This window comes from Octopus sinensis, linkage group LG19 (assembly GCF_006345805.1).
Source record: "Octopus sinensis linkage group LG19, ASM634580v1, whole genome shotgun sequence".
Taxonomy (NCBI): domain Eukaryota; kingdom Metazoa; phylum Mollusca; class Cephalopoda; order Octopoda; family Octopodidae; genus Octopus; species Octopus sinensis.
The window spans coordinates 33,702,677-33,727,418 of NC_043015.1; the positions used below are offsets into that span (position 1 = coordinate 33,702,677).

General features: G+C 36.8%; 1 protein-coding gene across 9 annotated transcripts in view; it reads right to left on the reverse strand.

Annotated features, from left to right (window-relative positions):
• Positions 1 to 24,742, reverse strand: part of LOC115222095 (disks large 1 tumor suppressor protein) — a 598,849-nt gene that overhangs the window by 472,394 nt on the left and 101,713 nt on the right. For all 9 annotated transcript variants that reach the window (XM_029792201.2, XM_029792206.2, XM_029792205.2 and 6 more), the window contains exon 2: positions 24,347 to 24,478. In XM_029792201.2, coding sequence (XP_029648061.1) covers positions 24,347 to 24,478 — 132 coding nt within the window. The remainder of the gene's footprint in view (positions 1 to 24,346; positions 24,479 to 24,742) is intronic.

Genomic DNA, 24,742 nt, shown 5'->3' on the forward strand with positions numbered 1-24,742 from the left:
TTATATAACTATACATGTATACATATGTGTGTGTGTGTATATATATATACACACATTCACACTCCCGCATATATATATATACTGTTGTATCTGGGGAGAATCATTCTCTTTTAGTGCCTTATATAATTTAATACACTCACCCATAAAATTTGGGAATCGAACCCACTATCTTGCAATCATGAATGCAACACCCTAACCACTAAGCCATGCACTTTCACTACATATATATTTAATTTATTGTTATATATATATCTATGTACATGTATATAGATATGTGTGTGTACAGATATATGTATATATGTGTACCTGTATCTATAGATATGTATGCATATATACATATATATACTGTATGTATGTATGTATGCGTGTGCATACATATGTATACATAAGTACAGGAGCAAGAAAAATAGCAACCAGAAATGAAAATAAAGAAACGTAAAGAATTATAATTAATATTACCATTTTGAAAAAGATGAAAATATTTATAAATATAAATTTTAATTACATTCTGATAATTAAAATTGTCAGCTAAAAAAAAAAAAAGAGAGTGAAAGTGGAGTAGAAGATTAATTTTTAAAAAATGGCTTTGTGGAGAATTGTAGCAAGGAGTTTACCAAATATGACAGATGCTTCAAACATTCTATATTGGTGAATTAGTAAAAAGGGTAAAGAACTGTTTTGGTCATGAATGACCATGGGATTGCACCTAGAAAGTTACCCTCTGAGGCACAAGTCTGGGTAGGTTGTTTGTGGAAGACCAGCCCATGCATACAGCTTGGCACCAGTGACGTTACTCAAGACCACAACACAGAGTCAGGTCCAGCAATCTAAGTCACTACCTCATGATTGTGAGTGACACTCTAACCACTGAGCCACGCATCTTCACCAGTGAATTAGTAGCAAATTATAATATTTGATTACTAATAGGACCCGTGGAAATTCTACGATTATTTTGAAAATAGTATGATGAAACTGTATATTTTTCTGAAACCTTTGATTCTAAAAGATGTAAAAATTCACCCAGGCAATATTGAAGGGGCCGTCACTCAATCTCTTTCTATATGTACCTTCTTATCTATCATATTATACTTTAAAAAAAAACCTAAATAATTGCGGTGCCCCAGCATGGACTCAGCCTTTGGGCTGCTACACGTAAAAAAGGTAAAAGTAACAATAACAGCTATTTACTAAGGTTATTTCACTTTGATTTAACTTGAAACAACAACTGTTGGATTCCTATAGTTTCCATTTTCCTTTCTTTTACTTTCTCTTTACTTCTTTGTTCTTTGCCCTTTTTTTATTTTCCTATCTTTTACCTTCAAGGTTATTACCATAAACCTATATGAAAGCTTAGTTACCACCAACCTGTCTTTTACTTACGAAATATCTACAACGTATAGAAATGGTTGAACATTAAAACCTGTAAAAAACAACTAAACTTTTATTTTTATTGCCTGTCACAATATTCTGTTATACTACATATAAATTCATGAAACTGTTCTCCATTCCCGGGCTCCTTTCAGTTGACACTCTCTCTCTTTACCTCTCACTTCAACTATACCACATGCCCCTGCATTTAACATGTTTATATCTCTCTCTACTTTCTAGTTCTTTCTCCAACTAAGTAACCACACAATGTAACAGCAATACCTTTTCCTTTGCCTCTCAGTACTAGCACACACACACACACAATCTCTCTCTCTCTCTCTCTCTCTCTGTTTCCCTTTTGAACTAACCACTTGACAGCATTTTAGCATAATAACTTTCTTTTTACCTCACATTATTAACACTTATCTCTCCTTATTTTTCTCTCGCTCTTTGCTAACCAGATGACAGCATATGCATCTGGCCAAAACATATTAATATATATATCAGGCTGAGTAAAAAGTAACCAACATTTTCAAGCATGAAATTCATCACAATATCTTTCAACAATGTGGATATTTTATTCACCAAAGTAAGTACCATTACAATCAACACATTTTTGCCAATGAGTTACAAGTTTGTTTGTTCTGGTTATATAAAAATCTGGAGTTTTGGAGCTGATGAACTCTTTGAATGCACTTTCAGCATTGGTTTGATTTTTGAACTCCTTCCCTGGCAAGAAACCTTCAAAGTGCTTGAAAAAGTGGTTATCGGTAGGAGAAAGGTCTGGAGAATAAGCTGCTCTAGTGTTATCAGAGATTAAAAAATGTCTACCTGCTTTATAGCTTTAACCTAGGTTTAACTAACATGTCAAACTGCTCTCTGGAGTTAATTTATGTTAACTAATGACCTATCCAAATGTTCTATAGCATTACACTAGGTTAATTAATGACATGTCTAATTAGTGCTATAGTGTTATTCTAGGTTTGCAAATGACATTAACTGCCAACACACACCATCACCAGTTTTCCCAGAATAAATCTTTCTGCTCATCAAATGGTACATCAAAATGTTTTAAGGTGTTTTTCTAAGAGATAAGCAATGACATAACTGGCTGTTCCACTCTGTTATCTTAGGTTAATGAAGCCAAGCGTTGTTGCTAGTCATAGATAATGTATTAGCGGTTGTATTTTCAGTTGTGAAAGAACAGAAAAATTTAAGCCTAAGAGAATGAATCTGAAAGAATACCAGCATTAAGTTAGTTTGGCATTTTCAACAACATGGAGCAGGATAAAATAATGTAGTTCTTGAGTTGGGTAAAATAAATAAATAAATAAATAAAATGTCTAAATATATCTAAATGTTTTCTTGTGGAATATTCTTACTGGAAATACATACAAAAGGCCAATTTTGGCATTTCAAGAGATCAAAGAATTTCGGCTTTGAACTATGAGAATATTACTTCTGAAACAAATGAAAGAATAAGGACATTATACTTAAAACTTCACCATTATTGGAGTGTATGTGGAAGGGGAGGTGATATGGAAAAATGACTCAAACAGATTAACAATAGAAAGCAGGAAGGATACAAAGGTGTTAGCAAGATTTCTACATGGCAACTAATTAGAAACCATTCTGTTGAAGTGTAGTTTGGATACGTAATAATCACCGGAACACTAAATCCTCCGGTTTGTTCTTCTGCAATTCCACAGAACCAAATTGTTTGTTAATAGTTTTTAATTACATAGAGTAAATATAAAATTAAAAATCAAAAGTGTCCTGCTGGAATTGTTGAGGTCCTACTACAAATAAATGTTGCACGTGATTGAGTCCCTACTGCAAATAAACACTGCATGCGACGGTTAAAGTGTATCAGTCCGTTGCACACGGAAACTCTCTCTCTCTCTTTCCCTCCCTCCCTACCTTTATTTCTCTTTCTCACACACACACACATGCACCCATAGTGTATAACACATCAACAGGTGCAACAACGGCCAAAGCAGGCCTTAAATAGCAAGATTAATATCTACAGTGGTCATCGATAATGACTACAATTGGTAGGTTCTCAGCAAAATGTATGTAATTAACGACAACCACAATTTCTTCACAAGATGACTGTAATTAAATCGACATTTTAAATTCTTTTGTGTGTTCTTTCTAAACTGAGGACATTAGATAATGACCGAGGTAGGACTGTTGCAGCTTAATCGTTGCCGCTTTACATATGCTGCACGTTATTTAAGTTAAATCTTTAAAACAAGCAACACCACCCTTTGATTGCTGGAGAACTTTGGGAGAATATTCCAGAAGAAATAAAAGAGAAACACCTCAAAACAACAATAACTACACCAACAATAAGGGCCCCAGTTGGAGCCAACAAACTGGTTTCTAGGTACTCTCCTAAGCTGCTAGAAACAGCAGTCAGATCTCCCTTAAACCACATCTTATCTTAAAAGACGAAGCAGACATTGAATAATATAGTCCTAGATACACTGTCTGCAATATGAAAAATGATAGAATAGTTATGGTGGGGGATGTTCTTGACCAAATGCCCGCTGGCTTAAGGATAACCAGAAGCTAAACAATAGCTACTATCTCACATTACTATTAAAAAAAAAGATTATACAGTAGTTCATGTTGTTCTAGATACACTATATCTTAATGAGACAGGATGGTCATAGTTGGAACATCTTTGACTATAGGTCTACAGGGTCAGGATTAGTGTAGGGCTACAGAACAAGGAAAAACAAGATGACCATAAGCGGAAGTGACCATCACAATAGCAACAAGGCATGGATGTGTGGTAAGAAACTTGCTTCCCAAGCACAAGGTTCCAGGTTCAGTCTCACTGCATGACACCTTGGAAAAGCCTCAAGCCAACTAAAGCCTTCTAAGTGGATTTGGTAGATGGAAACTGAAAGAAGCCTGTCATAAATGTGTGTGTGTGTGTGTGCACGTGTGAGAAAGAGAGTCTTTGTGTCTGTGTTTGGCCCCCACCTCACCGTTTAACCAGTGTTGGTGTGTTTACATTCTTGTAACTTAGTGGTTCAGCAATAAAGGCTGATAAAATAAGTACTAGGCTTTAAAAAAAAAGAGAGAGAGAGAAAAGAGAAGTACTGGGGTTGATTCATTTGACTGGAAATTCTTGAGGGGAGTATCCCAGCATGGCCACAGTCTAATGACTGAAACAAATAACAGATAAAAGACGGCAACCAAGAAAGAAGACTCAATCAATAAAAGTTCATTTATCTTAAAAAGAATGGAAACCAATCTGTGTTCTCCAGCCAATTTGTTCTAATAGCTCTCCGACCTTCCAGTGCTAATAGTTCTTAGCCGACCAGTTCTAATGACCCTACAGATCAATATTTCATATCAGCATGCCACAACAGCTACTTCTCTACTGTTTCAATGTCTGACTTTATATCAGAAACCTACCCGAACAAGTGAAGGACAGACAGACAGAACTTGATTTTAATGGCACAATAAAACAATGTCTTCCAGTTAAATTATAGCACAATAAAAATACCTGAGGTTTATCTTTTAATCTGTTATACCAACAAAACATTCCTCAACTTGTTACACTCAGCCTAGGACACAGCTTCACATGAGACACCGCTGCTCCCAAGACATATTTTTAAATAAAACACACATCCCAAGATATATTAAATGACAGGTGGAGATATAAAATTAATTGAGTTAAAATTTATGAGTTTGAATATAAAATATTGATTCTTTTCATGAAAGTCAACTTCAAATAAACATTAAAACTGCACTGACATAACAAAACAGAAACTTTGTGTTTGAGTCCATAGATCAGACGATATACATTTAAATAGTATGCGAGTATAGGTGGACCAGTTGGCATATATAACCTCTAGCATTCAGATTACTCTGTCAACTGTTATGTTTGTTTATTCACTTTGTTTTGAATTATTCATTCATTACCTTGTAGCTTTGAGATTTCAATGACGTGACTGATTATTTGTAAGATTGACTTCTTGGGATAGGTGTGAGACCAGTTTGAACATAAGAAGGACTCCCTTCAGTCATGAATGACCATGGGATTGCACCTAGAAAGTTCCCCTCATTTCATTCACATTGTTTTCAATTAAACATACAACACCTCATAGTTTCGAGATTTTGATGATGGGATAGTTTATTTTTGGAATGACAATGTAGAGTAAGTGTGAGAGGCTAGATGTGGCCAGTTTAAATGCTAAAGGGTTGAATAATGTGTGCACGTGTAGATGAACAAGTTGAGAGAGAGAAAGAACAAATTGATGTATTTGAATAGGGGGGTATAGAGGAAGATATAGAGGAAGTATTTGATGTATTTAATCTGTGTGTATATCTTGTGTATACAAAGATTAATTGACATATAGTTAACTCAAATGTATTCCACTCAATTGCATAACTTTTCAAAATTCAGCACATTTACATCAAATCTATGTAAAACCAGTTCGTTTAATGCATATACAAATCATTAATTTTGGTTAAATGTGTGTGATTCTATTTCTTATAAAGCAAAATTGGTGAAATATAGCATAAATTCGTTCATTTGATTAAGTATGCATAAAATGATTCTAGAAAGATTCCATTTGTATAACCATTATTATTTTGTATCTATATCAGATGCTGCCATTATTTCTCAGATCATCCAAACACAGAGGCTGGGATTCTGAGATTTTAAGCTGAGAGACTAGAAAATATTCTAAGAGTAAAAAGCATTAACACAGTTCCCTGAGAATTTCTAATTGGAGTCAGAATGGGATCACTTTTGCTGTGAATCCTCTTAAAATGACAGTAGTCAGTACTTCATGCTTACAAACAACTTTAGTCAACAAAATCAAATGTATTTGGGTTTGTTTTATCATTTAGGGAATAGAATCTAATGGAGTTTAGTTCTAAATGCAGAATTGAGATGTCTAGAGGTAAACTTAGCAAGGATTTAGTAAATAGAAAAGAAAACAGGAGCACCTGGTATCTTCAGGGAAATGGCCTTACTCAATGTGTAGGCAAGCAATAGGTATAAACTCCATATGCAGAACCCAGCATAAGCAATAGATATGCCGGATACACAATGGAGACAGAAACAGACTAAAACAGAACATAAGTTTCATATGTAATAGATACACAGGAGCAGTAGGTATGTGGACACAGGGTCACTTAAGTGCCCAGGTCACTCACTAGAAGTAGCCGATGACAGGGGAAGCGGTGGTTCTGAAAGTATAGGAACCAAGGAAAGAACAGGACGGAGAAGATTCAGGAAGTTACTATCACTGCTGGTAAGAAAGGTTTTTTTCTCTCAGAGTGAAAGACAGATTGTGTGTACGACACTTGCATTAGAACTGTGATACTGTATGGGATTAAGGCATGGGCCTTCCATGTAGAGGACTCGAGGAAACTAGAAAGAAATGAAGTAAACATGCTCTGTTCAATGTACAATGTTTGTCTGCATAAACAACAAAGTACAAATGATTTTAAGAGAAAAACTGGGTATAAGAGGAATCAGGTGCAAGAGGACTGTGTTGGTATGGACAGGGGTTGCATATGGATGAGGAGAGCAGTATAGTAAAACAAAATCTGATCAGCACTTAATGTGGGCAGATCCTGAGGAAGCAGGAGACCCAAGGAGACATGGGACAAAGAGGTGGAGGCTGATCTCAGAACCTTGAACCTCACAAATGACAAAGGACTGAGATGATTGGCAACATGCAGTTCCCGAGAAGACTTGAAGACTTGCCTACCTCAACGAAACTAAGTTTTGGAACTGGTGTGTGTGTGTGTGTACACAACTGGGTCATTCACCCAATTTCCTCCCTCACCACCCATCATCTCTTAACTGCAGCTTTTCCTTAATACCACTTATCTTGACCATGAAATCATTTCACTTGATGTCCATCGTTCATCTTTAATACTGTCCTTTCCATCCACCAAACCCTTTATCCTTCTCTATTACAATGTCTCATATTTCTTCCCATGCACTCTGCCAGTCTCTCTCCACACCCCACCCCACACTCTTGCAACCTACTCCACTATACATCGTCTCTTTCTCTCTCTCTTTCATCCTTCACCTCATTGGTCACCCTAACCCACCATTCACTGCATTCACCCTTCAAGTTGGGCTGGTGAACAATACAAACAAAGAATTGAATACTCTTAAAATTCATCAAACAACACACAGACATGGATGCATAGAAATATGCCAACATGAAATATATATTTTAGTCATGTTTTATTATATAATACATACATACGTATGTAACGTAGCCATAATAGCTTACTACATACACAACATAAGTGAAGCCTCGTAATTTATCACCTATAATGTGAGTTTGATTAATTACAGAGATATTTCATTCACTGACACTATGCAATTAAATGAAATAGACTATATTTAAACAGAGAGAGGGGGGAAGAGTGTATGTACTTGCATATGGTGTGTGAGTGTGTGTGTGTGTGTGTGTGGTGTGTGTGCATATAGATGTTTTAGTTGACATATTTTAACAGTATGTATCCGTCAATTGACAGGTTAATGTGTATTTAAACATGTAGTGAGACTATGTAAATGAACCAGTTGACACAAAAAGTTCTGTGGATATTAAGTGAAGATGCATTGAATGACATATTTAGCAAGGTGTGTATGTGTGTGCAGACAGACCTGTCAATATATACAAAGTGAGAGTGTATGTGTGTGTTTCTCTGCACTAGCTGGCATACGCAGAGGAGTCACTTAGTATAAAATGAACACAAGAATATACTGGTAATTAACTGTTAATTATTTCTATTTACTTAATCAAATACAATTGAAATTATATATGATCAAAAGAAAATTTTTTACTCTTTTAAATGCCGTAGGTGTAAACACGACAATTTTAATCTGCATATTACAATTACTGAGAGTATTAACGAAGCCACAAAAATGAACATCAGTTTAAGAACATTATAGGAGAAAAAATGTATTTTAATTTTGGATAATACTTTGTGTATGACAAACTATTAATAACAATTTGATAATATCTGATGAAGGTTCTGAGTGACGAGTAAATAGAAATGCGTCTCATCAGAGATGAACTCAAGAGATTTCCAACTGCATAAACTGAAATGGACTTTCTCTAGTCATACCTAACGGAATTGAATTCTTGATAAATTACTGCTCACCATAGTGTGGACATCTTCGGTGGAACTGGTAGTTAGACTGTCCTCAATCAGAGGAAAATGACTATTGTTGACATTCTCAATGATATCTGACAGAAATATCACATGTATACTGGTGTCACCGCTATAAAAACTTGACAAATGCAAGTTGAATTTGGGGGAAATGTTGCACATAAAAACTAGAAACCAATGTCCATGCATTCAAGTTTATTAAGGAAGATAAAAACTGTACATAGTCTAACTGGTCAAAAATACTGTAATCGAATGACTCAAATTTGTTCAGTTCTTAAGGCGAAGTGCAAATCTAGCAATGTATAGAATTTTATAAAGTACCAGAATCCAATAGTTAAGTGAGATGATGACAGCTTGGGGCTGGATATCTTTAAAAGGATATTAATTCCATACATCACATCAGGGCATCAAAGACAGTATATCCTATCTGGAGATCTTGGTTAAGACCACTAATAGATATTATTTTTGTTAGTAGAGCAAAGTATATGGCAAGAAATTCATCAAAAGCTTGAAAAAGTGATTGTTGCAAAGGTCAACAGAATCTTCAAATTTATATCCAGTTAAAGAAAACTTACGTTCAGAGGAATATTCAATAAATACAAAAAAAACAAAAAACAAAATCCAGAAAATTGAAAGAAATTGGAGCCTGGTGCAACTGCTGGCTCTCCAGACCTCAATGAAACCGTCCAACCCATGCCAGCATGGAAAGCGGACGTGATGATGATGATGATGATGATGGGTGCCACAATTATTATGAATAGAACAGGGAGCACAAAACAAGGGGAATAACAAATAAAGGCATTGAATGACAGGTAGAAGAGTTACTTCCTAAACACAAAAGTGTAATGTGTAAATTCAGTTAGTATTATCAAAATTTAAGAGTTGTCCATTTTGATAATTGGTTTTGGTTCCGCAATATGGAATGACAGTTACTGGACATTTTGAAGGTTTGTCAAATATTAAATTTCAGGTCTACATATACAGTAGACTTTAATTGAAGGTATTTGAGCCAACTAGGGAAGTTTACCTCTATATTTATTCTGAAATAAACAAAATCACAACGTGCAGGAACTCCTTTCGATGGCCAAATCAGATATTCTACAAACAACCAAAATTTCTGTTTATTAGAAAGTAACCATATAGTTTAATGTCTACAATTGTTTTGACCATTTAAGTTAAATTTGCTTTTATCAATAGATTGCACCTTAATGAGATGATTGGAATTATGATTCCCAATGTTTTTGTGAATCAAAGACAATTCAATGCCACAACTGACTGTACCTAATTATAGTGCCAAAAAGAAATTTCCACTCAAGTAGTCAAGGGGCACGACACTGATGATATGACATTTTCGCACTGTGTCCCATCAACTTACAATTAAGACACCATTTATGAACATGGCATTCTCTATGATAGTGTAAGGTTCTTGAGCCACATCAAGAGAAAGGTGTTGTTGTTACAGTTAATGACTGTTTCCATCACCTTTGAGATGATGGAAGCATGATGAAACAGTAATTGGCAGAATCAGGGCAGTTGCAGATTTTGCAGAATGGGACACAGAGCAACATTTTTCTCTTATGACCAGGACATCTTTGGAAATATGCTACAATGACGAGGAAGAGCAATGTGAGGAGAGCAACTAAAGAACTTAGTGAATAGGGAGATTATTTATGAGTGGCAGGAGTACCCGGCATTGCTCGGGTATTAAATACTCGGCAATGGTCTTAACAGGTTCGACCATTTCTTTTCATTGTATATTTGAATATTTCTTGCATTTAGTTGCAAACATTGACGTTGAGAAAGAAATGATTTTTCCCACAGACAAGTATTTTCTACTTTAGCCCCTGGATGAATAGAAAACACTAGCCTTGTAGGTGGACAGAAACTGTAAGCAAGTGTGTGTGTGAGTGAATAAATGTGTATGTGAAAACGAGTCTGTTTATATCTTCTTGTCTTTATATTGCATGATAGTTGTAAATGAATAACACTGTTTGTCATGCATTCATTTCCAATATTCTGTAGAAACAATATCTGGCCATGAGGTAATTATTAAGCTTATTTGGAAACAGGCGAGGGTTGGCAATAAGAGAGCATTCAGTCAAACCACTCCCGAGATTCCAGTGGATGAGAGAGAAACATCATTGCTGCCTAAGTAGCATCAATGCAAATACACATACAAACACATACATGCACACACACACACACACACACATGCAATTGGCTACATCACAATGTCTATCTAACAAACCTCACTAACAAGGCATTAGTCAAATGGGGGTTTTAATAGAAGACACTTGCCCAAGGCACTACACCTTAGAATTGAACCTGCGACTAAGCGGTTGTAAAGTGAACATCTTAACTGCATGGCCATGCTCAAGCCTCTTGTGGCCTGTTTATACAAATGTTTTGGTAGATTCTTTGCAGTAATCCTTCACACAACAGGAATTACCAGAAATGATGGCAACAGTGGTGGCGATGGTGACAGATGCGCAGAGGATAAAGGAAATAGGAAAATAACGAACATTATTGAATTAGTGTCAAAGACATTCATCTTTGAATGAAAATGGAACCAAAATGGAAAGAAAGAAGAATAAAAAGAGAAACAAACAAATGAAAGAACGAGAGAGAGAGAAAGGTGGGTTGGCAGAAAGAGAAGCCATATGAACGAAAGAGAAAATGGCTAGAAGAGACGATGGATGAATAGAAGCAAATCAGTGATGGGCGGCCAAGCTGCTTTTGACAGTCAAAAGAGCTGGGATATATTTGATGTATGAATCTCTGTGGGTCATTTTAAGGATAGAATCAATCATTTACCAATTTCTTCTTTCCATGTATCTCTTAGCTATAGTCAAGTGAGATATATTGTGTAAGAAATAGTGTGATAAGTGATATAATAGATATATAGATATAGAGATAGATATACTATCAAGAATTAATGACAATTGTTGGAGGATGTGATAAAAATAAATAGCTTCATTTGATAACTATAGGCAGGTGAGAGCTGGATAAAATGGGAATGATGTACATTTGAACAGAAGATGCAAGTGTGTAGGGTTGTTGTGTGCATGTGTCAGAATTAGGTGGACAGGCATTTACATGAGTCTATAGAATAAGTACACATGATTATTTAGAACTAAAAGCAGAAAGACTTAAATGTAATGTCCATTTTTCCAAGCTTGTATGTTGTGCTAGGTGTAATCTGTTGAGGCAGATTTTCTACAGTCAGATACCCTTCCTATCACCAACCTTTACCTGTTTCCAAGCAAGGAGATATTTTCCCCATAGCCTGATAAATTTTTCACAGAGAACTGGAAACAAACAAAATAGATTGTATGACAAGCACGTCAAGACAAGCACCTACAAATACACACACACACACACACACAATGGGAGTCTTTTAGTTTCTGTCTATCAAGTCCATTTACAATGTTTTGGTCAACTCAGCACTTGAGAGGAAGACACTTGCCCTAAGTACAATGCTGAAGGACTGAACCAAGACCACGTATTTGGGAAAGAAGCTTCTTAATTCCACAGCCATGCCTACACCCCTGCACTTATTATTATTATTATTATTATAAGGTGGTGAGCTGGCAGAATCGTTAGCGTGCCAGGCAAAATGCTTAGTGGAATTTCATCCGTCTTTGCATTTTGAGTTCAAATACCACCAAGATCAACATTGCCTTTCATCCTTCCAGAGTCAATAAAATAAGTACCAATTGAATACTGGAACCAATATAATTGACTTACACTTCCCCAACACGCTGAAACTGCTGGCCTTGTGCCAAAATTTTGAATCATTATTATTGTCGAGATTGATTTTGCCTTTCATCCTCTCAGGGTTGCTAAAATAAGTTCCAGGTTGAGGAAGTGATACCTTGGGGAAGTGTTTTCTACCATAGCCTCGGACTGACCATAGCCTTGTGAGTGGATTTGGTAGACAGTGCATCTGTGCCTGTCCTCCAGTACTACTGGTTATTTCCCTGTAACTTAGCAGTTTGGCAAAAGTGACCAACAGAATAAGTACAAGACTTAAAACAAACAAAGCACTGGGGTTGATTTGTTCAACTAAATCCTCCAAGGTGGTATCCCAGAATGACTGCAGTCTACTCACCATCATCATCGTTTCATGTCCGCTTTCCATGCTGGCATGGATTGGACGGTTCGACCGGGGTCTGACAAGCCAGAAGTCTGCACCAGGCTCCAATCTAATCTGGCAATGTTTCTATAGCTGGATGCCCTTCCTGAAACCAACTACTCAGAGTGTAGTGGGTGATTTTTACGTTCCACTGGCACAAGGGCCAGTCAGTTGGTACTGCCATCAGCCATGCTTGAATGGTGCTTTTTATGTGCCACCGGCAAAGGACCAGTCAGGCTGCACTGGCATCGACCACACTCGAATGGTGCTTCTTATATGCCACCAGCATGGGTGCCAATCAGGCAGTACTGTCATCGGCCATGACAACGACTTCACTTGCCTCAACAGTTTACTGCCCAATGATTGAAGAGTACTCTTAAATGGGCTGGTTATGCTGCACTGGTATAGGTCATGGTTGTGGTCTCACTTGGCTTGCTGAGTCTTCTCAAGCACAGGATACTTTCAAAGGTCTCGGTCACATGTCATCACCTTGGTGAAGCCCAACGTTGGAGAGTCATACTTCATCACCTCATCCCAGGTCATCCTGGGTCTACCTCTTCCCCAAGTTCCCTCTACTGCCAGGGTGTGACACTTTTCCATGCAGCTGTCCTCGTCCATTCGCAACACATGACCAAACCAGTACAGCCGTCTCTCTTGCACACAACACCTCATGCTTCTTATGTCCAACTTATCTCTCAGGGTGCTACACTCTGTCATGTATGCACTACTATATATATATATATACATATATATATATATATATATATATATATATATATATATGTCATTAGACAGACAGACAAACTGATAGTTATCTCATTATACAAATGATACAATTGCAAATGAACAACCAAAATTCATTCAAAGAACAGAATATTTCCTCATAACTTGGCAGCCATTCCACATCAGATGATTTGGGCAGTGTCTTGCAACACATCACATAAATGTAGCAGAAATCATTTTCATAAATTAATATTTTAACAAATAAAAGCCTGCAGTTTACAAAATAAATTGAACCTCTTCCTCCTGACCTCTGTTCCAAGGCAGATAACTCCTTGCCAAAACGTGGGCCTCAGTAAGATATTGTGTCTGATATAATATATTTATCTTAATATCGACCTCACTTGATTCATGGGTGCAGCACTCGTTGCATGCTAAACTTCAATATAACACTCTATGTACCATACATAAGACATATATAAATATTATTATTGTTATTGCTGTTGTTATTTTTATTATTATCGTCTTCATTGTATACTGCAATGAGTAATAGGTTTTTCGGAACAGGATTTGTCAGACAAAATGATGTTTTTGCTTAATATCTATTGATTTGTGCTTTTTTTTGTGTGTATGTGTGTTTTGTATTGTGTTTATGTTTTGTGAGTGAGAGTAATAAGCAAAGCAGATACATCACTCCATCACTTTTTGGGAGCCTCTCAGTTTTTCTTCTTCCATTCAGCCAACAACTAGATACTTCTCAATCACATGAATAAACAAACAAAAAAGTGTAAAACTTGGGAGTAAAACTGGAATAAAACCTCGACTTTCAATAATTATATTACTCTCTATTAAATGTTTCAAGTACTCTTTCTCCTAACTTAATACTGTTTCATATATATATATATATATATATATATATATATATATAATATATATATATATATCATATATCATCATTGTCAAGGGTTGGACAGTTCGACTGAGGGCTAGCAAGCCAGAAGGCTGCACCAGGCTACAATCCAATCTAGCAAAGTATCTACAGCTGGATGCCCTTCCTAACACCAACCACTCCAACAGTGTAGTGGGTGCTTTTTACGTGCCACCAGCACAGGAGCTGGTCAGGCAATGATCATGCTCGAGTCCCACCTGACTGGCTCCCATGCCAGTAGCACATAAAAAGCATCACACAGACACAGACGCATGTAGTCCAACCTATGCCTGCATGGAAAACAGAAATTCAGTAACAATGATGATGATATATATATATATAATATATATATATATAGAGAGAGAGAGAGAGAGAGAGAGAGAGAGATAGATAGATATGTATATATATATATATATACGTAGATATATCACTGTTTCAACGAGACCACTGAATGATGATATCATTATGCCTGCTACTTACCCCTCTGCCCTGGTTTCACAAACTACCCAATCACACCATATCTCTGCTGTTCTCCCCACCACTCTTTTGCATCCGTCCATCTTCCCCAACTCAACATTTCGTTTCCGCCACTCTTTAAAACCTACTCATTCTGTCAGTCTGCCTCCCCATCCCTCATCCCCTTTCCCATACAATCTTGCAAAACAACCCACTCACCCACTTCTACACGGTGGGTGCCTTGTAGGGCCACCTGGCATCTTATTGCAATTATATCATGCATCTCCTACCAATCATTCTCTCTCTTGCTTTTCCCCTGCTAGACGTGAGTAGCCATTCAGATCTCTCTCTCGCCTCTCATAACATGAAACTGACCCCAGGGCTCATAGTCCTGTGAACTGCATGGCAACCTCGTTTGTGCACGTGGCATGAAAAGTGTACCCACTACACTCTGGTTGGCACTAGGAAGGACAGCCAACTATAAAACCAGGACAAAGCAGACACTGGAGCTTGATGCAAGTCTTGGACATATTGGATCTTATCAAACCATCCAACCCATGCCAGCATGAAGCATGGACATCAAACGCATGACAATAATCTTGCAAACATGAGTGCAACACTGCAACCACTAAGCCATGCACCTTTGAGGGTCCTGAATCAGTTCCCTACAGTGGTTGTAGTGCAGACTATTGCATTATAACAGATGCATAAGTAAACAAGAAGTTATAGTTTGTCTAATGCTGCAGATGTGACACAACCGGTTGCATACAGGCGTTTTGGTTTATAGCAGGCCTGTCTAGGTTAGTAGTAACTGATGCAGAAACAGTAGAGGTGCAGCATTAATTGAGGTGCAATAGCAGTCAGGTGTGCAACAGTTATAGTCTACAGCAGCAGCAATTTAGTGTGCACTTGCCATTGTGTGCAGCAAATTATATTCTAGTTCAGAAAAGTTGCCATGTGCACCAAAACTCATGGTATGCAGCTGCAGTTGTGGTGTGCAACAGTTATAGTCTAGTTCAGCAGATGCTACTTCAAAAGGATAATTTTGCAGTCATGAGTGTAACACCATAATCACTGGGTCATGCACCTGCAGTAGCCTGTAACTGTTGCACATCGCGCCTTTTGGCATGATGTGCAGAAGTTGTTATATGCATCAGCAGTTGTGGACTGAAGCTACAGTTGTGATGTGCAATAGTTATGATCTAGCAAACTTGTTATGGTCCAGTGTTGCATCATTTGCTGTGCACAGTAGCAGTTATGATGCAGCAATAATGCCACATGCCATTACACTGGTGTGTGTGTGTGTGTGTGTGATATGATTTGAAGTGTTTTCACTGTTTGTATATAATTTAGTTTTCCTCTTTGTTTTTGCCTGACTCATCCATGACTCAGCTCATTTCCCCTGTAGAGAAGAGACAGGAGGAGGAGGAGAAGTGGGTACATTATCCAATTAAAGTTCAGATGATACAGATACGGAGCATATCAATTATCCAATCAGAATGCAGATAGCACTGATAGACAGCACATTAATTAGCGAATCAGAGTTCAGACAGCATAGATATAGACCACATCAAAGGAACAACTTGAAGATAAGAGATGGAGTAAGAAGAGGGTGAAGGAAGAGGATAAAGGATCTATTATATCACACACACACAAATAACTATGTGAGATAAGACTCAATTATATCACACACACACACGTCTATCAATGTAAAATAAAGAGTAGAATATTTGTGAGAATTTCTAACTTTATAATGAGGAAAACCATAATCTTGTAGTTAAGTTTCTGGTTAGTGAGGTAATTGGAGTTATAGGAATGGTAAATTAACTTCATTTACAACTACCAATACCAAAGCCACAATGGCCCCATTCAACAGTTAACATTACCCATTCCATAATACGGTAACATACTAGCATCTAAATGTTTATCAAGACATGGTTCATTCAACTAACACTTATCTATAGTAACTAGGTATACTTATTATCGAGAACTGGTCCATTCATGTAACTTTTATCTATAGTAAATGGTTCTTTTGAAGTACTTAACAAAGTAGCCGTATTACCTGGGACATTCGTTCTGTTAGCAGTTATCTAAAGTGACCATGTCAGTAATTAGCTGAGCAGAAAGCTTCGAAACGACACTATGCGAACAATATATTCCAGCCATTACATGTCCACAACTATTAGAAACAGAATCACTAATGGCGGTCAATGTGGGTGACATATTGACCATCTGGTCATAATTTCAGATTTTACTACTGCCATCATTTTGTCCTTTTCCAAGGTACATAGTGATGCTGACTGCAAGTTGCCTTGCTGACTGAAAATAAACAAACACACACACATATATAAAACATGCATACACACACATATACATGCATGTATATACAAACACACATACATACATACACATATACACATACATGTACTTTATACACACATACACTTTGACACATATACATGCATGCATGTATATCCACACACACACACACACACACACACACACATATATATATACCCAGACATGTCTATATAGATTATATGTGTATCATCATCATTGTCATTTTAACATCTCTCTCTTCCATGCTGTCATGGGTTGGACAGTTGGACAGAATCCTACAAGGCAATGAACTGCATTAAACACCAACAGTTCAATTCACTGCAACCCTTCAGCATTTAAACAGGAAACATCGAGCAACTCAAATATTCTTCCTGTTTGATATTCAAACTGGCCAAACCCAACTTTTCAAACTTAAACCAACAATGTCAATTACACTCGTGAAATCTCAAAGCTATGAGACAATGCAGGAGTAATTCAAAACAGGGAAAAATAAACAGGACGTTGGACAGAGTAATCTGAATCCTAAAGGATTGTGTGTGGTGTGTGTGTGTGTGTGTGTGTGTGTGTGTGAGTGTGTGTGTGAGTGTGTGTGTGTGTGTGTGTGTGTGTGTGTGTGTGTGTGTGTGTGCGTGTGCGCGTGTGTGCTCATACACATAAATGCGTGCATGTGTTTGAGTGAGTGAGTTTGTATTTTTCTCTCATGTAATGGTTTGTAAATTATGGTTCCAGCAATATAGAGGTTGTCTCGACCTTACAAGACTTAAAGAGTCCCTCAAACTTGGCACTGTTTCGGCTTAATTTGCCAACCACACACACACACACACCACACACACACACATAGGATATGAGAGAAAGAGAAAGAAAATGGAATTCACATGCATAGGTTGGGGGAGATTCTGTACAAATATTTGTGGTGCATCATTCGTTGCAGATGTGTCTCGTCGGGTACCGCGTTCACTTATTTGCCTGTGGTTAGTGGCATGCAGGAGAAAGCACGAATTCGAATGAAGAACAGCTCTCTTAGAAGCAATAAGCCTACTTGCAAAGAATCATAAATAAAATAAGTATACAAGAATCAAAAATTTAAAAAAAGGGATTCTTGTATACTTACATTCAGATTCGTCCAAAGACAAATCACTGTTAGTTTTCGCTTATATTTTGTACATCATCAAGAATAAAACCTTCAAAATTGGAATTGCTACTTGCTGACGCCATATCGTTATAAACTAAGATGTGCACTTCTCTTCAAACATTGATAAAACCAAAAAAGACTCGAAAATTTCATGGTATTTTCACTTGAAAGGCTTTATCTCACATTATACAAAGCTACGGGAATTCAATCACATGATTTGTTTACTTGTTTGCACCAGCCAAATCCGGTCATATCTGATTCCTGCATGAAATCACTAAAAAAATAAAGGGGAATTATTTTTGGCCCGTTTTGGCTGGTTTGAACACCAGAGGGTTAAAGAGATTTCTTTTGTTAGATCACTAAAAAATACTAAGTTTGTTTAGTAAGGGGAGAGGCTTTGACTCAGTTGAATTAGTCTCAATATATTAGTGACCTATAAAATGAAGGGTCAAATCTCTTAGACTCTCCCCTCTTACCCTAAACCTTTTTAAACTGAGACCCCAAGATTAGTGAGTAAATACTGACAATAATTTACTGAAGAACCCCAGTGTCTGCATTATGCACACCTCAGATGGGAGGGAAAGGTGGTGCCCGTGAATTGTTTCAAGATGTCTAAGACTGGTGAGAAGGAGGCAAGGCAGTATCTTCCAACGAGAGATTTAGCCTGAATGCTTGCATCAAAATGAAATCTGCTTAAGACATCCAGGGGTCAGATGGTGGTGTTAAAACCAAATGATGGATTAAGTCGGCCACCCCAGTAGGCCACGACAACATTTGAGCCCAAGGACCCATCTGATACTATCAATACTATCAGTTCACCACCCAGGACCAGTACTTACTTTAGTGACCACCACCACACACAAAAGATGAAAGGTAAAAGTGATCTCAACAAGGATTTGAACTCAAAACAGAGAACCAGAATAAATACTCGAAGGCATCACTCTAGCAACTAGCAGCTCACTCCAACCTTCTACGCCAGTTATATAATAATTATAGGAGTAGAGAGTATCGAAGGGACATTTAGGGGAGAAAAGGGAAGCAATTTTCTGAAATTTGAGAGATCCTAATGACATTGTATGTAACTTCAGCATCTCCACCAAGGGTTATTATATCAGCTCCTTTCATTAACCGATATGAACTAGTCCAACTGATGTAGATTGGTAGCTATGGTGACTACAGAAAGTGCATATTTTCATGTACTGTGTTTATAATCTCAGTTCTACCAACTGATTTGTAGACTCTGCCACCTGCCAAGTAATGGAGTCAGTTCTGTTATTTCCACTTTTTTTTTTGTATTTTTTTTTTGTTTTTTTTGAGCAGTTCAGTTGGTGGTTATGTTTGCTCCAATAAGTTTTAGCATAAATTGGAGATAGTAGAACAATATCAGTGTGAAGCAGTATCTTTCATTCATTGACAAAGAATGACTTTCATACTGAAATTAGGGAGAAGATTAATCAAGATGAAAATCAAATATTTTCTCCATTAATAAATGGCGCTAACATCAAATTTTCATAACAGCAATTTAAAATTCAATAATTTACTGAAGCATCCTATTTTATCAGAGAATATTGCGATGGAATCAGAATAGCAATCAATACTAATATTTTACCAACTAGAACTGAAATCAATCAATTCATTTAGTTGAAAACTGGGGTTCTTAAAAATCTAAATATATCATCATCATCATCACCACCATAATCAATCTCACATCAACTTTTCTATGGCAATATTGATTAAAAACATATATGGAATAGACTGCTACCATCTCCAGATATCATCAATTCTTTACTACTGCAAGCCGTGACCTGCCACCAAGCTGCACATCTTGCCTCACAAGTCTCTTCGACTCCTTTGATCTTGCCGATTACATATTCCATCATCCCGCTGCCCCTATCACATTCACTATACTCTCTCTTCAACTCTTTTTAAACCTCTGAGACTCCATACTAAAATCAGTCCTTGGGGGGGGGGCTAGTTTTCACTACTTACTAATTAGGTCATCTAATTAGAGATCAATTAAAACTTCTTTTTATATCTTTGGGGCTTCTGTTACATCAGAGAACTTTGTCAACACAAATACTAAGTTTCCATCAGAATCCATCTGATAAAATCATGCACGTGCACTGGCGTGCGCACACACGCAAACACAGATGATTATTGTCTTACTCACCATACAGAGGCACTGACATCTAAAACATAGACAATTACGTTGGTCTTAGTATTTGACTGGTACTTATTTTTTTATTTCATCAATCTCAGAACACTGGAAACTCAAGCAGTGCAAGATTTGAACCTAAAGGAACATAACCAAATACTACAAAATATTTCATCAAACACTATTAATTCTGTTCTCCACTGCTATTGCATAGAATGTCAGAGAAATACCATCGCTGTGAGGCCAAAGTGCTGAGGTATTTGTCATAGAATTAGTTTCTTTAACCAACACTCTAATAATCCTTTCTACTAAAGGCTCAAGGCCGGAAATTTGGGGGGGGGGGGGGAGGATCAGTTGATTACATGAACCCCAGTGTTTCACTGATACTTAATTTATCAACCCTGAAAAGATGGAAGGCAAAATTGACTTCAGCAGAGACAGACAAAATACCACAAAGCATTTCACTCGGTGTGCTAATGATTCTGCCAGCTCACTACCTTAACTAACATTCTAATAATGAAAACTATAGACCTGAGACAAGGTTATTGTTATAATAAATAAAACCTCTTACTATGCCAAGTAACATTCATAAAAAGTTTCTGTTGGTTTGCACAACTGAAGTTCCTTCTACAACCTACAAGAAAACTCATACAGCTTGAAAGATGGAGCGGTTGTGGGTTTTCCACTTGAAAGTACATTTACATGACTAATGTGGAAATCCAAAACATGTGACCGTGACCCTCATTTACAACTATCAAATGATGTCAAGGAGGCACACATACATCTCTATAAATGCACACAAACACACACAATGAGTGGGAGGAGGAGAGTCTGCCAAATGTTGACCCAATTAAGGGACCAGCAACCCAAATTGACAGTTCCATGGTAAATAAAGCAATTAAGGATATGAAGACAGGAAAAGCCCCCAGAGGAAATGATAGTGACCAAGACCTTTGACGATGCGCTGTGCTTAAGAGGACCTGTGCTGGTGAAATGTAAAGAACACCTTTCGAGCATTGGGCCTCACAGAGGCAAAGTGATTGAGTTCCTTTCAAGCGTTGGACCTCATGGAGGCAATGACTAAGACCTTTGGCATTATGTCACGCTGGAGAAGCCCCATCAAGCTGAGCAAAATTGCAGTCATGGCAGATAATGGTGTCATGCAAGTTGGCATGTAAAAACACTCTGGTGTCACTCAAATGGCACCCATGCCAGTGGCACGTAAAATCACCCATTACACTATCAGAGCGGTTGGCATTAGCAAGGGCATCCAGCCATAGAAAACCATGCCAAATCAGACTTGAGTCTGGTGCAGTCTTCTAGTGTGCCAGCCCAGTCAAACCATCCAACCCATGCCAGCATGGACAATGGACATTAAATGATGATGATGATGATATATCTATCCAAACAAGTGGAGGAACAGAAGAAATGAAGTTGAAAATGCTGGAAATTAATTAGAGTTTAATTATATTTTAAAATATAGGAAATTCACTTTACTGGTTTCACATAAGATCTTCAAAAGTTTATGGAGCTGTGCTCTGATGGAATTCTATTATTATAAAGATAGTTTGTTTTTGAAGTAGGAATGTGGATCAGAATGTTATCTGTTAACATACAAATTGATTGGTCAATGATCATGTCACACACACACAAATGGTTTCTTTTGGTTTCTGTTTACCAAATTCACTCACAAAGCTTTGATTTTTAGAAGATACTTTCTCAAGGTGTCATGTAGTGAGACTCCACCCAAAATCATATTGTTTGAAAAGAAACTTCTTAACCATACAGTCATACTTTTTTTATTAAAAAAAAAACCAAAACACAGAACACAATCTATACTACACACAACTACAAATGCATGGTTAAAATATATTACAATAACACCAGAATTTCATCATCAATGTGAAACTGCAAATTATCAAACTACTGAATGTATCTCAGACAATCAATGTAATATATAAGTTTCAATGGAAGCACAAAAAATTGTAAACTTCAAGACTGGAACTGTTATATTGGGACAGACAAATATGAGACTTTCTCATTGGTTGATGAAATATTTACAATAAAGAGATATTAGAATATGTAACAAGACTAAATAGACTAAAAAAAAAAAGCTTTAGTTGATAACACTGCCTTATCTGTATAAAGTTCCTCAAAAATGACATTAAGTATGGGAACTTTACTCACTGTCAAATACAAATCAAAAATCAATACTCAGATAGAGCACCCAGGAAATAAACCTTGAATGCAACCAAGAGTTTGCTGAACAAATTTTATCAAGTTATAACATTATCCTTGTGATCCTTTGCAACCTACTGCAAAGTGTGTGAAAAATATGCCCCTTACTGCTATTATTTCATGAAGAAGATGATGCCAAGAAGGTCTTAAAATAGTAGGAGACATGAATTAGAAAGATTACCATAGAGTATATCAATTAGAAAGATTAAATTTGAATACAGATGGGTCTTTGGTAGAAGACGACTGAAAGAGAAGACATTCCCTATTTACACAAATACATGTGTACGTGTGTGTTTGTATGCGTTGATTTATGTGAGATAAACAGATTTCATTTGTCATTCAATTACTTTTCCAGCACAGTCGGCATATGTGGACAGCTAACCTAATAAAACAATCCAACAGTAGAAACCCCTCTCTTAAACCCACACATAAATTCAAATATATCAAGCTTTATGCATTTTCAATATAAAGTTGGATTGAGCACTTCATGCTTTTTTCACCAAAACTATGTATGAGGACGCATGAGTATATACCTATGTATATATGTACATACAAACAGCCAATTGTCTGTGTGTGTGTGTTTGCCCCCACCACTGTTTGACAGCTGGTGTTGGCTTGTTCATGTCCCTGCAGCTCTGTAGGATAAGTACCAGGCTTAGAAATAAAGAACTACTGGGATTGGTTCATTTGACTAAAAATTCTTCAAGGCAGTGCCCCAGCATGACTGCAGTCTCATGACCGAAACAAGCAAAAGGTAAAAGACATATATATATATATATATATATATATATATATACATATATACTTACATATAAGAGAGAGGGTACGTACGCCGCTATATATATATATATATACATATGTATAAAAAATACAAACTGGGACAAGAACGCAAAACATTTTGAAGACGATACAAAAAACACGGACGGGACATTCGAAGCCTTCAATCTTCAGTCAAGAACCGGATCATCCTCGCAATTTCGACTGATTATTTATAGATATATATATATATATGTGTGTGTGTGTGTGTGTCTTTTACCTTTTTATTTTTCAATCACTTTTGGAATTACAACAATTAGTGGCTTGGAGTTTAACTGCTCTTTCTAGTGAGTCAGATATCCTATTCTTTGGGTATCTCTTTTGTGTTTGAATGTACACTGTATTCTTTTATATATATATATATATATATATATATATATATAAAGAATATTATGAAATGGATGGTAATATTTTTTATGCAAAAGAATAGTCAAAAGTTTCTGCAATATTAATTCTTTCAAGTGCTGCTTTTAAAACAGCTGAGAAAGATTGGTTATTTACCCTTAGAAGATCAAAATTAAAATTGCCTCCAGGCAGTGCTGGCAACTTGTTTCCATCTTCTAAGGGTAAATACCCAATCTTTCTTGATTACCTTCACAGCTATACTCTATTCAAAATTTACTTTCTTGTCTGTAAATTAGCAACACATTCAGCACTTCTAAAGTTTGTTCATCAACTGTTCCCATTAATTCTTAATTTGTGTCAATGGACAAGAAGTGTGTGTGTGTGTGTGTGTTTGTGTGCTTGTGTTTGTCAGTATGCTTGTATGTCCCTCTATCCATGAACATTAAAGTGTTGGGACTAAGTGCCATATCCAACACCAAGCATTCTCTGGAAATTCAGCTGTTGGACAAAAATCAACAAACAATGTCTTAAGCAAAACCCACTTACCTAATAGGGCTTGAAACAAACGGCTTTTAAAAATCCTGATGACCCTCTCTATAGCATTTTTTAGAGCTTTGTCTTGTGGCTTGGTCAAGCGACTGTGGTAATCCTCAAGTAATTCTAATGCCCTGTGGGCATCTGCAAAACAACAGAAAAGAATTTTAATACATACTGGAAGCAATTAAGAAATGGAAGAATGCATTTTGGTAAATATACGAATGCAACACACATGTAGATCAACTTACCAGAAGCACTGAACGCTTCCCCAAAGACCTCACTCAACTAATGTAGGACTGAGATGGATGCCTTGTATGGGGTAAAAATGTTCAAGAAAGCTCAATGAGATAATGATGATAAAATAACCTGTCCTATTTTGGATCTAACAACTAATTTCTGACTATT